This window comes from Parasteatoda tepidariorum, chromosome 3 (assembly GCF_043381705.1).
Source record: "Parasteatoda tepidariorum isolate YZ-2023 chromosome 3, CAS_Ptep_4.0, whole genome shotgun sequence".
Taxonomy (NCBI): domain Eukaryota; kingdom Metazoa; phylum Arthropoda; class Arachnida; order Araneae; family Theridiidae; genus Parasteatoda; species Parasteatoda tepidariorum.
Window position 1 is genome coordinate 9,767,502 of NC_092206.1, and position 19,584 is coordinate 9,787,085.

At 28.9% G+C, this 19,584-nt stretch overlaps 1 protein-coding gene across 4 annotated transcripts in view; it reads right to left on the minus strand.

The window, feature by feature from the left end:
* Positions 1–3,042: 3,042 nt before the first annotated feature.
* Positions 3,043–19,584, minus strand: part of LOC107441476 (transcriptional repressor CTCF) — a 41,404-nt gene continuing 24,862 nt past the window's right edge. For all 4 annotated transcript variants that reach the window (XM_016054749.3, XM_016054752.3, XM_071178317.1 and 1 more), the window contains 7 exons: positions 17,441–17,707; positions 12,964–13,197; positions 11,896–12,097; positions 9,767–9,871; positions 8,710–8,853; positions 6,477–6,658; positions 3,043–3,606 (listed from right to left, as the gene is read on the minus strand). In XM_016054749.3, coding sequence (XP_015910235.1) covers positions 3,493–3,606; positions 6,477–6,658; positions 8,710–8,853; positions 9,767–9,871; positions 11,896–12,097; positions 12,964–13,197; positions 17,441–17,707 — 1,248 coding nt within the window. In that variant the 3' untranslated portion in view covers positions 3,043–3,492. The remainder of the gene's footprint in view (positions 3,607–6,476; positions 6,659–8,709; positions 8,854–9,766; positions 9,872–11,895; positions 12,098–12,963; positions 13,198–17,440; positions 17,708–19,584) is intronic.

Below are 19,584 nucleotides of genomic sequence, written 5' to 3' on the forward strand. Positions count from 1 at the left end.
ATTAGTTATTAACAGTTATTTATGTTTTTTGCTGGTTATTAAATGTTTGCTTGTTTTCTATAGCTAGTTTTTTTTCCTGATTATTAATTCTTGTCAACTAGTGTTTTTGCTGATTATTAATTGTTAGCTTATTTTTTGTTAGTTTTTTTATAACCTTTGATTGCATAGCTTACTTTAATTATTAGCTTTTATTTAAGTTTGAAAGTTGATATTTAGCTTGCTTTCCTTTGATAATTAATAATTTTTATTGTATCATTTCTAATATTTGGCGGCACATTTTAAGAATTCGGCGGCACAAAAAAATGTCGCGGCACAGTGGTTGAGAATCACTGGTCTAGAGACCCGCGAAAAAATTACATGCCCTGCTCCTAGACCAGGAAGGATGATACGGAAAACTCGGAATTCTGGGATACAATTGGCTTTATGCAAAAAATGAAATGCCCTCCTGAAACATACTTTCTAAAATACTAGTATCAATTTTTTGTCAAGAATCAAAAAAAGTCTTTTTAAGGTTCAAAAGCATTTAAACAGATTGTGTTTTCATGAAATGTGTGTTTAGGAAAATCATTGTGGACTCAATCTGAAAAGATATTTTATTATGGAATTTACATGTTTTTATTCTACATATAAAAGCTACTGTGTCCTTCAGAAAACAGAAGGGTTTACTAAAGATAGTTTGCTGACAACATATTTCCATTGGAGGCAATCCATATATTTAGGGCAATCTTTTTTGAATCTCTTAAATAAAACCCTCATTCTGTTCATAACCCATTTCCATAAACATAAGTTGCCTGTTATTAAATATTTGCAACTACTTTAGTGTCTTAATACAATGAAAAGAACCCATCAGAAGCTTCTGTCATCAGGAAACCTCGAAATCTCTGTAATCCAATTCACACACTTTATTGCTTAAATAGAAGATATTGTGTACTTATGTGGGAAGTCTGGTTCGATTGAAAACTATCAAGTTTTTTCAAAACAAAAATATTCCTTCTATCAATAGCAGATAGTTTTCATTTTTAACCATAGATATAATTTTTCTAATGATAATTTAAAAAATAACATGATCAAATATAGCCCTTTTAGAATTAAGTTTTTAAAATAGGAACACTTAATTGGTTAAATTAAAACAATTATTGCAAACCATAATTCATGTCAATAGCAGTGCTTAATTCCTGTCAATAATGGTTTGTTTGCACTCTGTAAAATGATGAATATATATATATGGATAGCCCCCTTAAACAATATTCGGTTAATGAAATACACATATAAGTCACAATTGTGCCAGATGCAAAACACATGAAAATCTTTACACAAAAATATTGAAATTAAGTTTACATAATTCAATAAATTTACAAAACTTAATATAAATTATTCAGCCATTTTTTAAAAAAAAAAAAACAACAACTTAGTACTAGATACAATCTAATAATAATAATATGATTAAGAAAGTGTGGGTTATTTGATTTATTGTAAATTCATAAATTGTATACCAAATTACGTTATTAGGAAGTTACAAGACTAAATATAACTTAATGAAATACAGAAATAGAGTTTATTTGTTTATTTTGTATCTTTCTTTAACCAATATTATCTTTCATACAAAACATCAGCCTTAGAAAACATGTTAATTTATTTATATAATTTCGATTTACTCACAGTTTACATGAAAGAAAAATCAAATAATTTTTTAAAAATTGTGTAGAAGAGACTGAAAAAATTGTTTAAAGTTGAATCACATGAAATATTTGTTTTAACATAGATTTTTACAGTTTATACAAAATCTGCCTCAAATAATTAGAAACAGGAAAGATATTTCCATTTAGATATATAAATTTTTCATACAGAATTTACCTCTAACAAATGGATATTTTACTTATTCTTTAAAATATTATTTTATATTTTAGAGAATCTATATAAAAAAAAAGTTATATATTTATTTTTTTAAAAATAAAAAGTATAGAAAAAAAGTTTAAGTCTTTTTAGATTTTAAGTTAGAAAGATGCAGGATTGTTCTGTATTTACTTTTCTTATTATGTATTATAGGAATCTGTCAAAATTTGTATAAAGAATAAAATTTCTATTAAGTATAAAACTAGTAAAATTTGCATTAAGATTGAGGAAAAACAAAAATGTAAATGCTTTACATTTGGTGAATCACAATTGAAAAAGGAATTAAGAACAGCAAAATAATCAGGGTTTCAGATAAAAATCTAATTGTGTTCCAAGCATATGAATGGTAGATTTTGACTAGCATTATCAAATCAGTAACATACATCCAATTTTATTACTGGTACATCAGTCTAACTTTTCAACAAAATTTAAGAGATAAAAAAAGGTGTTTCTCTAAAGGCAGAATTTTAAACTATTAAAATTAAAACCTTAAAAATACATTCCATTCTTTTGATTATAACATATTAATTCTAAACCTCACAAATATGGGCAGATTTCATTTCGGTGAAAGATTTTTTTAGAACATTTAAAACAGGAACAAGTTAATTTTAGAACAAGTTAAGATATTCATCAAGCAGATGCAAGTGACTATTTACAATTTAGTACCCAATAACTGCAAACATCATGCAATGGTATATTTTGTTGATATGTGATTATGTAGATTTGCAAAAAACAGGGCATGACGTTAAAACTGAGTTAGTTAATAAAAACTTGATTTCAGGACGTTAAATGTATTCAATCTACAAATCTATTTTTAAGGACAAAATTACAATAATTCATATATATATATTATTGATATATAAGCTATTATTTTCCATAACTTAGCAAAAGGAAAATAAATAAAACAAGAAAATTGAACTTTATACAAAGGCACATGATACTTTTTTATTGGCATGTCATTCTTACAATTAAAATGAGTTCTTTAAAATTCATATTGCGCTAGCAAGAAAATAATAGTAATATGTTGTTATTACAATTCCTAATTTCAAAACTAAGTTTAACAGTTAAAAGAATATCTAGGAAGAATTGTTATTTCAGATTAAATCAAAATAATTCATATTTTCATTCATATGTTGTTAAAAATCGAGCTGAAGAAAATATTTTTTATTGACATAAAAATCAATACATACCTACTTAAAAAACAATATTACAATATGATACATTTTATTACATATATAATGTAAAACAGGTGCTTTTAAATAAAAGAGATAAGAATTCTTACAATAAATATTATATAAGTCTTGAGGATTATTCATTGGGTACTCTGATGTTAACAAAAAATCGATTATTGAATCAACTATTTGAGTCACGGGTAGGTGATTAAACATACTGATTAAAAACAAATGCTTTAAATAATTTTAAAAATATATATACTATATATATTTACGGTTGATTCTTCCCTTTGCAAGAAGCCACTGACACAATTGGATGCTTAAGCTAAGTGAAATATAAAAGTCTTTATTTACATAATTGTGGAGTTGAACTGTCTCACTAGAGTAGAAAGTTGGTCTGTTCGAATGAGACACACGGCAAGACTTGTTACGTTGTTGCCCCAGAATGATTAGAGATAAGTAAGTTACTGTCGATGACGTTCAACGGTTGAGCACCCGGGACGGCCGGCATCGCAAGGATAGTTTCCGTCTCCTCTTCATCCTTAAAATATATAAACACAAAATTAATTTTTACAAAATATTATAAGAAAGTAAATGTTTGATTTTGTTAAAACTTTTTAATAATATATTTTTCTCTAACAAAACAAAAAAAAAAACCCTCATTTGATTTTACTCAATTCTCGAATGAACTAGCATTTGTGTTAAAAATAACAGAAATCAAAATTTATTGAAATTTATGAAACTCAATTTTAAATCCCACTCATAAATTTAAGGAAATCAAACTTATAAATAAATAAACTGACACAAAACCCAATTTATGTTAAATTTAACATAACAAAAATATTCCTTTTCTTATTAGACTATAAGTTGAGGTGGTATAAAGAATTGAAAAATATGCTAAAATAAACTTTAAAAATTTATATTTTAATAAACTGATGAAATTTAATAAACGACATGAAGTTTAAATTAAACTATGAAGTTGAATATAACCAAAAATTTTCATCGGATTATACGATAAAAGAAGAGATTTTTAAGTTTAATGTTATTAGTTAAACACATAGGTTTAAATTTATTTGTAAATAATTTAAAAAGATTTTCTTTGAGCTACCGGGAATTTCAAAATTACATTAGAGAATAATAATTTTCCTTTTAACTACTGTAATTATGATATTTTGATTCAAAATATTTTAAAGACATTCAAATAATTCTGCCGATATTGAAGACAGCATAAATAGGCCTATGCGGTGAATTTTAGGATTTTTTGTTCCTGATGCAAATCTATGGCAGCATTTCTTTACAAATTGAATGTTTTTTTGTTTTATTTTTCAAGATTTTCAAAAGGGGCCAGCACTTGATTTATTTCTAAAGTATTCTGGAAATTTATATTTTATTTTGGTTATTCTATATGTAACTTTATCTTTATTTATTTTTCTTACATGTAAGCATATCATTGTTAAGTCTTACTCTGTGTACTTTTAAAATTGTGTTTGTTTGTCATTAATTTTTCTTTGCATTTAAATTTCGATTTCTCTTAATTGCTTTGGGGTCTTGGGGCACTGTCAGTTTTTGGTATTACCACTGACAACAGAAAAGGCTCATGTGTGTTGGCAGGCAGTGTGTCTCCTGATGAAGTGTTGTCTTGGTAACACATATATCTAATTTTTTTTCTTCTTTTTCTGCTTGAATAATATTTCTGACTTTCTAAATTAAGAAATACTTAAGTTGTGCGTTAACTAGATATCCGGAAAATGTATCCATGTCATTTGCTTTAAAATACCCTTCATGGGATCTCTTTTTCCACAGAAACATCTAAAACTTTTCTTGATAGCAAGATAGTTGGTAGGCTATAGCGTGTGAAGAACCAAGTAAAAACTATCACTGAAAATTAAGCATTCACACGAATCAAATTAAACCATCTGTAAAATGACACAAGTCAATCTTGGACCATAGAAGGGGCTCAAAGTGATCGTAGTAGAGCATTGTACGTACCTACATTATATAGCATTTTCGTCTTAATGTTAAAAAATCCTACGAGCGAGGGCATTTCTATTACAGTAGAGAACCATTTATCCGGTATCCAGATAACCGGGAAACCAGAAAACCGGGAAAAATTTTGCTCGAATTTCCCGCCATTTTAAACAAGAACGAAAAAAGCGGAAATTGGACTCCTCNTATGTTAAAAAATTCTACGAGCGAGGGCATTTCTATTATTTCAAACTGCAAAGTAATTTTATTAAACACAGCAAAATAATGGATTTAAATACCTAACAAGCTTATATACATACATTTAATATCAGGGTTTATCCCCCAAGCAGAATCATGGCGACATTGTCGCAGAATATTACAGAGTTCTCGCAGAAAGAATTTTCTTTTTCTGCAGAAATTTTTAATCTATAAAATCATAATTAAAAAATGCTTTTTTGCACATCGGAGGGAAAAGAAATGTTTGTGATTTTTTTATTATTCTTATTTGAGATTCGATTTTATTCTTATTGACAGAAATTTTTTTTTTTACTTCCTTGTTCCATATTATTTTTATTTGAGAAGAATGAAAAATATAGAACAATGAAGTAAAAAAATGTTTTCCTGCAGAAATGTTGAAAGATTTTTTCCCCCTCCAGAAATCATTCTTTGATGAGCTCATTTTGCTTCGATATTCTCGTTAATCCATGAGGTATTTCATTCGTTCTTTAAGACAGTTATTGCTAAGAATTTTTGCTTTGTTTTTTCGAAATCCTGATGTTATTCTTTGCTCAGTTATTATTTATATTCTCACGAATTTTTGAAATATACCGGTATTATTATGGTATGGGAAATTCGAAACGAGGATTCAACAAATGATTATTTGACATGTTTGTTTGCGCTGATATTCTCGTTATTTCATTCGCGTGATTTCGCCGTCAATCTTTTTTTCGGTAGTCACTGTTACGGATTGCACGATTTTGAATTTTTTTTATGTGATAAATACCGAAATGTGAAAAGGGAAATAATTAATGTGTTTTCTTGTTTAGTAAAATTTGAGAATCTTGCTCATGATATTAGAATTAAAAAAAATATTACATATTCATTTAAAAATTAAAAACAATTTATTTTATTCAAATAGGTTTTTTTTGTAAACACAAAGTTTTTGTTACTTTAAATTTAGTAAGTAACATGTATATTTGTTATCATTAAAAGCATCTTGCAGAAAGATATAAGTGATATGAGAGGTTTGTTGCAGAAAGCCCAAACAAAAATTCTGCGATAGGGGGTTTATCTTATATTTTGTTTCTTATATTGGGTTTATATCTTATATTTTGAACCAGATGAGTACTAACATTTTTCTCTCTCACTAGGATTGTATTTATCTTCCTTATAAAGTTACTAAATGCTTAGATCTTATTTAGTTGTGTAATAAAAGGAAATACTCACATCATTAAATCCAAAGCACTCTTCCATGTCTTTCTGCTTCTGCTCAAGACGTCTACGTTCAAGTTCTGCCTCTCTTTTAGCAAGTCCTTCAGGATCATTACTAAGGTCTGCTAAATTACTCATGCTTTCTTCCAGAGCTGGCTCTGGAACCATAGGCATCATATCGGGTGCTGGGGAATCTCCTAAAAAGAATATTTTTCATTTAATAAGAATTTTCGAAACACAACAAAAAGAGCCGTGATCGCTCGCGTTCGCCTTCCAATGAGGTGAACCGGGTTTCGAATCCCAGCGATGGCTGGTCGATAGAAATTCTGCATCCGGCTCACACCGACCTGATGAAAAAATATCCCCAGTGTGTAAATTGATCATGGGTCCCCTTGCCATCAGGCTACCCGTGGAAGGTTTTTGTGGTTTTCCTTCCGATGTAACGCAAATGCGGATTAGTTCCATCAAAAAAGTTCTCCACGAAAACAAATTTTTCCCAATACAGGAGTTCTCTCGTCATCTGGGTTGGGCAAAAAACTTCCACTCAAGTCTGGAAAAACACAATCACTGTCCTCTTGTCTGAGCTATAACAGGTTAACTATACTAGTTTAAATTGCTGGAAAATCTTAAAGAAATAAGGAACAGCTTAACCTACTTAAAACAAATAATGCTATAATAAACGAAATAGTTTAATATAGCAGAAATATCATCCTTAAATATACCATAGAATGCGCGTTGAGTGGTCACCATTTTTTAAAAGACAAAAATGAGGATAAAATTCCCCATATTTTCCAATTTTGTAAGGAAAAACTCAAAATTCCCTGCATTTTAGATGATTTTTAAATTCCCCATATTCTTCCTGTGGAGTGGCAAATCTATACACAAAAAATAAGCACCTTTTAAGCACTTAAAAAATATATTTAAGCACTGTATAAATTAACAAATTGCAAAATAATTTTCTAAAACTTCACATGATCATGATAAAAAAACTAGTTTCTGACAAAGAACTCTTTTTCTTGATTATATTATCCACCATAAAAAGATCAAGAGATTTTTGGAGTTCGATTTCAGAGGATGGAAAATGAAGCCAGCAATGGAGAATATCTTGCAAAATGCAGCAGAGTCGGATATGCGAGTGCAATAATCTCACCGAACCCAGTTCGGTGAGATTACCCAGATGAAATGCATCTACTATACACTTGTGTAGTAGATGCATTTCATCAAATATGTAACATGAGTAGCGCTGTCACAAGTTAAGGATTGACGGTAGGCCTAAATGGATTGTGTTTGAATGAATTGTGAAAGCGTTGAATAGAACAAGTGAAAACCACACTTTTGCATAATAAACAGCGAAAATCGAAATGGAAAAGAAAAAAATCTTATTTTCGAAAAGGGTAAATTAAGCACTTTTTAAAACACCCAATAAAAAAGCACCTTTCAGGGCTTTTAAAACACGATAATAAAAAATAAGCACCTTTAAGGGCTTTTAAAACACGATAATCGAAAATAAGCACTTTCAAGCACTTTTTAAAAATGCTACGCACCATGGAAATGGCAATAAACTTTTTCCTGCCACTTAACGAACGAAACAAAAGGCATGGATTTACATTTTTTTTATCAAAAGATATTGAGTCAAAAAGATAAAAAAAACAACAGATATACAGTGGCAACACTAAAATATTTAAGTATTAGTACTAAAACGGTTTTTGATTTGGGCGTGTAGATTAAAACAAATTTCAGTTGCAAGAGAAGAAATAGATTTGTCATAAACAATTTTCAATTTTATAGCAAAATAATTTTCCTTTGTAGATTGATTTGGCACCCACTTAAATTATCTAAATACCTTTTTATCTGTAAGGTTCATTATTTTTCTATCGTATGGATTCAGTGTGCCTTAGAAATGAGATTATTTTTCAAATATTGCGTTCCTAGTCTCCGATATTGTACACAAATTACAAATACACACGTGAGTTAACATTTTATGATACTTTATTGTAACTGAACGATAATTCATGAGGTGAATTTATTTTACTATCAAATTTTGCCATTTCAATTAAAATCCATATTTTCGTAATATGCATTCACTTTTTTTTAACATAGTTATTTAATTTTACTATTTTTACAAAGATTCTTTCCATCTATAATTTTTGGAAGCCATATCAACCTGGATTATCTAGAATTTTTTTTAAATGTTTCAAACAGCAAATTTTTTTTTCCAACTAGAAATAAACTGGGTACAGAATGTTACCTTTTCTTAAGCGACAGGATCGAAGCGGCCTTCCTCTTGTTCCGGAATCACTTGCTTCTGGAGAGATTTCAGGGACTTCAGATGCCTTACGCTTCCTTCCAGGTCGTCCGGGGGTTGGAGTACCATCTTTAGAATCATCTTCAACTACAATAAAATATTTACCTTTTTACAAAGATATTTACTTTAAAGAATAGAAATAGAATACAAGAAAATCTGATCATTAGATAATTTTTTTTTTGCACACTGTACATCTGAAAAACATATTACTAAATTATAAAGGGGGCAGCATTTTAAAATCTCTATCTAAATAAAAAATTTCTGTTCAATTATTACAATACAATATTTGTAAAAAGACCAATCAATAACAACAAACAAGAGCGCAGTTTCCTAAGAGCTACCTGCCAACATTGGAGAAATGAAATAACGGAGATTTTACAATTGAAATTTCTTAGGCTACAAATAAAGTTTTGATACATTATGCATTATCATGTAAATCAAAAAGAGGAATTCAAAAGTGGATACAGTATAAGCACTTACATTTAACGAAATAAAAAAGATGTATATAAATCTAAAGAAGATATTATTAAACCATTATTTATAATTACTTAAACTATTATCACTCAACATACTAGAATACTGGCAATAGCGCCATCTGTTGAGGAATAAGAAGTATTTTTGCCATTAGCAGATATTTTATCGCCAATTTTTTAAAAAAAATTCTTCAATGCAGAGGAATTTCAGAATATACAGGTAAATAGGAAATAGCCGTAAAATACAGGAGTTTTCCTTAAAAAACAGGAAACTGGGTAGGTATGTAACCCCTCGCTTCTTTTCAATGATCAACAGTTAGTGAGGAGAGGAAGGACTCTCCATAAAATATCCTTTTGAACTTGTCACTCTATGACTAGAAAAATAGTAAAATGCCAATTATTGGTCATGAGCTCAGTTGCTCTCTCCTCTGATTCATATCTTGAAACAATTTCAATAGTGGTGCATGAAAGGAAAGAAAGAGATTAAAAAATAACCACTCTGACTGAAAGATTGTTCTAAAGTTTACCTTTAATCTGTCTGATTATTTCCTGCTGTTGCTGTAAGGATACTTCTTGAGGAACAATTGGAGTTTTTCTGGGTCTCCCTCTGCCTCGACGTGGTGTTGAAGGAGCTACAGAAATACATTGCTTTTGAACAACAAATAAAAAGTTAAAAAAAGTGGAATATTTTCCTCAAAATAAAAAAAAACAGTACCAGCTGAAAATATTATATGAAAATAATTTTCGGCTAAAAATGTTTTTTTTTTTTTAAATATTATTCCACGAAAGAATAACTTCAGCAATTACTTTTACACCAATTTTTATTTTCTAATATGAATTTCTTCAAAATCCTAATTATTAATATACTTAGCACTATATAATTAATTTAATAATATTTTTAGGAAAATAAAATGAATATGTTTACTATTATTTGTGAAATTGGAATAAGTCCACCTTTTCTTTTTTTTCTTTTTCATTATATCACCATTTTAATGAACAAAAAAATATTGGTAAAAAATGGGAATGAATTTTGATGATGTTTATAACTTGATTTATAAAATATAAAATTGCAACAGCATGTGTATACATAGATATATATATACAGTAGAGCGCCGATTATCCGAATTGCTCGGGACCGAATGTGGTTCGGATAACTGGAAAGTTGTTTAAAATCTAGTTTAAAAGACTGTTATTTATGCACTAACCTCCCTTCACACTTTTTCCAGGGTTAGGACTGGCAGTATTATCTAAAATAGCACTGGCTTGCTTAAAAGTTTTTTTTTTCCTTCAATTTTTCAATATTTTTTATTTATAAATTTTTTTTAAAAACTTTTTTCCATTTTGATTTTTTTTAAAATCATATTTCAGCTTTTTAATAATTTTTTTTGTCAATTACTGATTTCACATTTTTCCTTATTTTCCAAAGGAAATCCAGAGAAGACCTTTGTTTCAAAGAAGATGCTCTTTTTTGAGCAGCCATATCCCTTATTCTTTTTAAATGAATCAACTGAATTAAATATGGTTTTCAGATGTAGTGTGTATTATTTATTTTTCTAAATTTAGAAAAAATTGTCAATAAGTTCAACGAATTCGGACATAGTTCGGATAATCGGTGCTCTACTGTATATATATAATTTATCTATTTAATATACATAAAATATTAAATATAAAATGACAGTTTTTTTCAGAAAGTTGTTTCAAAATGCCCTTACTCATTAAAATCTCAATTGAAATAAATCCTTAATAACATACTTAAAGGTGTCTTTTTTTTCGAAAATTTAAATTTGGTTAAATATTTATAATTAAATAAATAAAATAATTAATATTTACTAGTTTTAAATGCAGCTAAACATTAAATAAATGTGAACAAAATAATGAGAACAAATTTTTGAAATAATTTGTCTCCACATCTAACGAGCATATGGCCGCCAATTCGTAATAATAAATTGCATGATAAAAAAAATAAAAAATTCAGTTTATTTTCTTTTATTTTTATATAATATCACTCAAGAGTCATAAAAATTCAGAAACAAAATATTGGATGAAATACATAAGATACTTCAATTACTTCAGTAAAATTTATGAATGGTCTCTCAGCTCAACAAGCTCAGTAACTCAAGTCAAGGAACTCTTTTCTTGATTACATTAACCATTTAAAAATTATCAAGAGATTTTTCAGTTTGATTTCAGAGGGTGGAAAATGAAGCTTGAAATTGAGAATAACTTGCAAAATGCAGCAGAGTTGCACATGAGAGTGCAATAATCTCACCGAACCCAGCTAACATGCGAACTCGAAGTATTTCATCAAAACTGTAAAATGATTGGCGCTTTCGTACGCTGTGGACAGACGGTGCACTGAAATAGATTGTGGGTGAATGAATTGTGAAAAAGTTGAATAGAACAATATGAAAAGCAGGCTTTTGCATAATATGTGGCAAAAATTGACACGGTAAAGAAAAAAAACTCATTTTCGAAAAGGGAAAATTAAGCACTTATAAAAATTACCCAATGAAAAAAGCACCTTCAAGGGCTTTTAAAAACCGAAGATCGAAAATAAGCACCTTTAAATACACTACGCACCATGTTTAAACCCAATGGAAAGAAGAAAAAAAAAACTTAATATTGAGCCTATTCCAAACAAAACTATTATTGTCACCTGGAGAAGATGGGTGAGGTAGGGAGGGAGGAACTTCACCAATAGCTTCAGCTACAGCACTTGCAAAACAGTCTTCTTCAGCAACATCTTGTAGAGTTGTTAATGAAACAGCTTCACTATTGTCAGGTTGCTCTAGTGGTTCTGGCAGGATGTTCTCCTCTTGATTTTGGGGGTGAAGTTGAATCACTTCAAAAACAACAACCTATAAAAATGTACGAGACATCTACTTACAAAATGCAAAGATTAGTGTGAATGTATTTCAATGAAATTATAAGTAGCTTTAATTAACAAGGAAAATTCAAACTTCAAAAATTGAAAAAGAAAAAAAAAACTTTTTGTACCTAATAAAAAAACTTTTTTATGAAATATGTAATATTTTTTTAAATTCTAATACTGTGGGTGATATTCTCGCATTTTGTACTGGGAAAACACACCAATTATTTCCTGTTTCGCATTTTTCGAATCATCATCACATTAAAAAGAAATAATTAAAAAATCGAAAAACCTGGGGCAGTAACAACCGTAAAAAATGATCAACGCCGAAATCACGCGTATCGGATGATGAAAAGGGTTACTAAATTAGTGTTTTCATTTCGAGATTAAGTAGCTGTAATAAATTATATCGTGTTAAAAATATCGGATTTTAAAAAAACTATGTGAAAATCGATAGTAATGACTGCATAAAAAAATTGGAACAAAAATTTCTGCAGAAAAGAAAACGAACATTTTTTACTTCATTACCTTTTATTTTTTATTATTCTCAAATGAAAATAGAAAAATTACAAGCATTTTTTCTCCACTCCGCTGAGCAAGAAAGGTATCTTTAGAAGATAATTCAGATGAAAAGATAAAACTTTCAAAAATTTCTGCGGAAAGAAAACCCAAACCATTCTTACTTCCCAAAAGAAATAACCTTTCTGCAAGAACTCGGTAATGTTCTGTGACAATGTCACCTAGATTCTGCCACGGGGATCACCCATAGATACTAACATTAATTTTCTTCTTTCCTTTAAAATAAAAGATTAAAAAAAAAGGATGGAAGAAAAAAAATATAGAAAAAATAATAACCTGTTGACCATCTTCAGTTTCCTGCACAGTTCCTTGATCAGATATAGTAACTGTTCCAGTAGGAAATGGAGCTTGATCCACATCTTCCTCGTCCTCTTCTTCAACGTAATACTCTTCTTCCTCTCCATCTGGTTGTTCCCCGGGACCTTTCGGCTCACCGATTCGCAAGGCTTCCTCCTTTTCTGCCATGGATGCCTCTGGGTCATGTATCGCTAAATGCCTTATGAGATTGCCCTAAAAAAACGGCGTTCATTTATTAAACAGTTTTTCAAGTGGAAAAGCTGCAGAGTGCCCTTCATGGCAATTTTTACTTTAGCTTCAATAGTCAATGCTACATAGTTTGCAAGACTTAGGAATCATTACATACAGGGTTCCCACACAATTTCAGAAAAAAATTCCCTGACATTTTCTGCTAAATTTCAATGAAAATCAAGACTATATTTTCATCAGGATACTTTGATCCTTTTATTTGTAATGTGATCAGAGTTCCTGCTCAATTTTACAAAAAAAAATTCCCTGACTTTTCCAGGTATACCAGATAAATTTTAATGGAAATCGAGACCATGGAAAACATCAGAAAACTTGGGATTCTTTTATTTGTAATGCAAAATATGGGATTTTCTGTGTAAAAAAACATCACTAAATGTGGATGGGATCATTTCAGTTTGACTAAAATGTGAAATTTTTACAAGTAATTATAATAGATGTTAGAATAATTTAACTCAAATCTCAATAACTGATTATTGTTATGGACAATTTTAAGACAGGTTATTTTTCAGATATGATACAGGAATATTCTGGGTTTTTGTAAAAAAATTGCAGCTTTCCCTGATTTTTAAGAGTAAAATTGAAATTCCCTGTTCTCCTTGACCTGTGGGAACACTGTGTGAAATATTAGATTCTCTGTGTAAAAAAAATATCATTAAATGAGGATAGGAACATTTCAGTTTGACTAAAATGTGAAATTTTTACAGCAAGTAATTGTAATAGATGTTAGAATAATTTAACTCGAATCTCAATAATTGATTACTGTTACCAACAATTTTAAGACTGGTTATTTTCCAGGCATGATATAGGAATATTCCAGGTTTTTGTAAAAAAATTGCAACTTTCCCTGATTTTTGGAGTTAGGATAAAATTATCTGAGAATTCCAGGTTCTCCCTGACCCGTGGGAACCTTGTATATAGTTTGCAAGACTTGGGAATCAACCTTAGGATTCCGAATTTCTAGGTCGCTTCTAACTGAAGGCATTGCCCCATTAAAAATATAAATTCTCTAACTTTTTATCGACTTATTAATATTCACTACCATAGTAATTCTATCTACTGATAGACTAAACAAGGAATTTCTAAACAAGAAGAGATATTTGAAAAACAAAAGCTTTTAACTGAGACTTTTCAAACTCTTGAATCAAGGCAATAATGTAATAGTCAGAATTATTTTAACTAATAGTATCTTTCAACTTCAACTACCAGGGATGAGATTAGCCAAAAGGAAAAAAAGCTGAATTTCCACTATAGTAAATTTTACGCAAGAGCAACCCTTTAATAATAAATTCCAGACAGTTTGAGGTCATAAATAATGTGTTGACATACAATTGTGTACTTATCTATTATTATCTAAATGATTACATTGATACTTAACATTTAGTGAAAATAAAAATTACCAATTGAAAAAATAAAGGTGGAAATTATATTACTTGAAAAACTACCTGGTATAGCAAATTAAAACTACTGAGAATATACATTAATATTTCATTTCTTTTAATAAATACTGTTATGTGATTTATAGCTAATATATCAGTTATATTACTTTTTAAATTATATTGGAAGAAAAACTTTAACGATGGACCTAATCATTATGTTCATATTATAGTCTAATCTAACTAGAGCCCTCTGAAACATATCAAGTGAAGTAGAAATATATAGTAACTCCTTAACATACAAAAATTGCTATTTTAGTTTGAAAAATTACATGACAATCAGCAACTGTTTAGATAATTGTTTTTATTTGATAAGAATTTTGCATTTTATAGCATAAATAACAGCAACTATAAATAAAATTTTGATGATGAGTTAATTAACTCTTTTTCCAAAAATTTTTTTTAAAAATTAAATCCCTTTTTAAGTGATTGCTTTTGTTTGCTATATCTTTTATGTTTGCTATATTTAGTCGTTAGTCCATCTTCAAACATCTTGTGAGAAATCCTATTTTTTCTTCTCTGCAAGCACAGAATGCAAGTTTTGAATATATTCCCTTTCAGTTTCTCTGATGTTGTAACACTTACATATACTAATAATCATGTAAGAAAAACACCTTTATAGTAACTAATTTTTAAAAAAATTTACTTCGTACAGAATCGCGATAGTTGATCTTAAAATTGTGTGAATATGAATAACAATTATGGATTTTGAAATCACATGAATATGAAACTAGATATACGATTTTGAAAATGAGAAAATACAAACTGGGATATAGAATTTTTAAAACGCGTAAATACAAATCACGATTCATAATTTTTAGATCGCGTAAATACGAATCATGATGCGTAATTTTTAGATTGCATAAATAAGAATTATGATGCATAATTTTTAGAATGCGTGAATGTGAATCCCAATGCCTTATTTTAAAATCACGTATAAATACGAAAATCAATGTTTGATATTATAAACCACATGAGCAAATCAAGACATTGAATTTTAAACTTGCGTGAATACGAATCACTACAAAGGTTTTTAAAAAGGCGTAAATACGAGTCACTACAAAGGTTTTTAAAAAGGCGTAAATACGAATCACAATATTAGATTTTTAAATCTTGTAAATAAGAATCGCAACATACAATATTCAAATCGTGTGAACAAGAATCGCAACACGCAAATATGAAAAGCAATGTTTGATATTAAAATCGTGTGAATAAGAATCGAGATATTAGCAGATTCCAGGCTTGGGACCTCTAAAAGGCGTCGTTTGAACTATGAAAATCGGATCTATCTGGAGGGCGGGTAAAAAATTCGGAAAATCTTATCTGCTGCGTGTAAAAGGGGAGAAAATAGCTAAAATAAGTCAAAATGAGAAAGGATTGGTAGCTATGTAGTTTAAATTTTCTGTTTCTCTTTGAAAATCGGTAAATTTTCTGAAAAAGCTGAATACTTATAAAAAAAGTTAAATTTTCAGAAAATCTAAATTTTTGATAAAAAAGCTGAAATTTAAGAGATAAAAGTGAAAAAAGCGGAAAAATCTCATCCCTGAACTACTAATAAAGTAGATATTAAACATATATGTGTTATACATGTTGTTAGATGTTATGTATACATGTTGCAAACATACATGGTATTTTGCTCATAAATTTTTTTCTTCTTTGCACTGAATAAATATGGTGTTCCTAGAATGCATAATAACTCATTTTTCGTTTCCGCTTACTGTTTTTGGCATATTTGACAAGTGGTAAGCGGAATAATGAATTACTGATTTTAAAAAATATCATAACCTATTTTTTCATCACACGCTAAGTGAATATTTCTATACTTTCTTGCAACTTTGCATTTCCAAGTATTATAGTTTCTGCACAGCAAAATAAAATATAGCATTAAATTAAGCATTAGAAACAATGGCAGTTACTGTTTGTAATATAGACAGGGTATTTGCTACATTTTAGATTTTCAAATACATGACTAATTCCAAGAATTTCGCATGACTTAACGGAGTTACTATTTTCTCTGACAAAAACACAACAATCAATTTAAAAAAGCATTATAATAACTTTAATTGAAATGATAACTGTTATACTTTGCATCTTCATATTTATTGATTTTAAACTTAAAAAACAGAGTTTAGAAATAAAAAGCAATATAATAGCTGAAAAATACACAAAAGCAAATAACTAATTACTGACTGATGTATGTAGTTATTTAAAGCTGTTTTATTTCTTCTTTAAAGTAAGTGTAATATAAAAAGCCTAAGCTGAAATTTAAAATTGATAAAATAAAAAATAAATAAAACAATTCTGAAATTACAGAAGTTTAAAAGATAATTCGCTCTGGAAATGATGCTTTTTCCTTCATTTTTTGAAAGAACACCATAATTTTTAAAGAACAGGATAAAAACATTTTATATTTTAATAGAATATGATTATGAGTTGGGTTTTGCTCCAAATTTAGATATTTGGAACATCAGAACACTGTGAAATTGGGTGGGACGGGGATAAATTCCATTTTAAAAATAAGATTTTTCGGTGACCTAAGCCCATGACCTTCCATGATTTTTTTTAAAAAATGGCTAAAACCATGACAAATTTTGTTTGATACCAAAATCTATGACTTTCCAGATGCGCAGATACCCTGAATATAGCACTATATTTAACATTAGAAAAACAATGGCAGTTACGGTTTGTAACATAAACATTCTGATCTTAATAGACATGAACTAACATCAAAATGTTTTAAAAATTATTAAAAAAACATTAGAAGATATACTTGCCTTGTGACGGAAAGCTTTTTTACATTCAGAGCATTCATTAGTTTTCTCTTTTGGTAAAGGAGCAACATAATTTGGATTATGATAAAGATTTTTATGACGTCTTAACAATTGTTTTTGTCTAAAGGCCTGATCACATTCGTCACATCGGAAAGGTTTTTGATCTGTGTGAATCAGCATGTGAGATTCGAGGTGTCGCTGCGAAATAGATGCATAGGGGCACAAATCACACTTGAAGCACTTCTCTCCCTCATGGGTCTTTGAATGCAGCTGCAAAATAATGACACTCATTAAACACTAAAATATGTAGCAATAGTTTTTATTCATTTAAAAAAAACTTTACACGCAATTCAATTAAAAATGGAAAAAAAAGTCGGTTTAATAAAAATATGCAACAACAAAACTCTTGCATACTTTACAAACTTTTAAATCAATAAAGTTGTAGTTGAAAATACACGAATAGTGATACACATAGTTAGATAATTTTGACGCACGCGTGCACGGATACATTGGTGGGGATTTTTAAATTTTAGACACTTTAATATTTATTGTTATATAAATAAAAGTATCTACACATGTAAAAAAAAAACTTTGCAGTATGAGAGAATATGAAGCAAAAAGGAGCAAGGTAGAAAAAAGTCAGTGTTTAGTTGTATACATGCTGCTTTCAAAGAGAAAAGGTATAACTGCCACTTTAGTACAAAGCTCTTAGCGATCCCATGGTTAGCGGTCGATCGTACAACCAGATGATTTGATTGAACTCAACTTGGCTATCGTTTTGCAACGGAAATTAGAGGATCGTAGTGACACTGGGAAAACTTTTAATGCAATTTCATTTGCTTTGCAGATTTCAAAATTTTACAAATTCTTGATTCTCAATTTGCTTAAAATTTAATGATGCAATTTTTCTTTCAAAATTTACATTGATTGCATAGAAAATGTATGAGGGATAGTTAAAATGTTTAAAGGGGGAAAAAACAGTGACAAAAAAATTTATAATTCTTCTAATTATTTGTGTAATATCCTTTTAGACAAACTTAAATTATTTTCATGTAGCTTTTTATAATAAATCAATTTATTAATACTTTTAGTAATTGATTTATCCGTTTTGGTAAACTGCAGTTACATAATATTCAACAACGGTCATAAAATATATCATTACATTAGCAGGGGTCTGTCCAGACATTTTGTGAAAGGTCCGTTTTTCGTAAAATTGTGAAAAAATTACTCGAAATTTGTGAATATAAAATAAACGTTAAGTCACATTCTTTCAACCAGNCATAAAATATATCATTACATTAGGGTCTATAGGTTTTAATAATCTTAGTTTCATATAACATTTTTAGCTTACTGCATTCTTTAATTAATATCACCAATTAAGATATTAAAAATTCGGCTTTAATTTACTTTTTGGCAATTCTCTGCATATTTTACAATCCTAGGTAATTGTTGCTTATCTTGATCAATGACTATAAAATTGAAAAATTAATATAATCAAAAAATTTGAAATATACTATATTGATAACTATTAAATAAAATCTAATTTCAAGAGGAATTTCTTAAGGATTCTCATTACTGGCCAGTAGATTATAAAAATAACGACACTAATGTTTTTACACACTTCAAAGCTGGTAATGGAAATGTTTAAAGAATGTTTCCAGGGGTCAGTCCAGACATTTTGCAAAAGGTCCTGTTTTTGTAAAATTGTGAAAAAACTATTCATAATTTGTGAATATAAAATAAGTGTTAAGTCACATTCTTTAAACCAGGGTCCTGCGTTTGTGAATTTGTGCAAATAGGGTCCTGTTATTGCAAAAATTGCTAAAAACCTTTTTAAAAAGTTTTTAAATTGTAAATAGATACAAGATTCTGCTCAACAGTTGCTGCTACTAATTTAGAGAGTCCGATTAATAGATGAATTATTTTGAGAATGGTCATTTTTATGAAAAGATATTTTATGAAGTGTCCGTTAATGGGCCTAAATTTCTTCTTGACAGACCCCTGGTTTCCTGCAATAATTTAATAGCTTCATCTTAAAACAATTGAAAATTTTCATACAATTATTAACTAAATATAATGCAATGCAACTTATTTATTTCTCAGTAAATTAAAAATTTAGTAAAATATATTTATTATAGAATGGATTT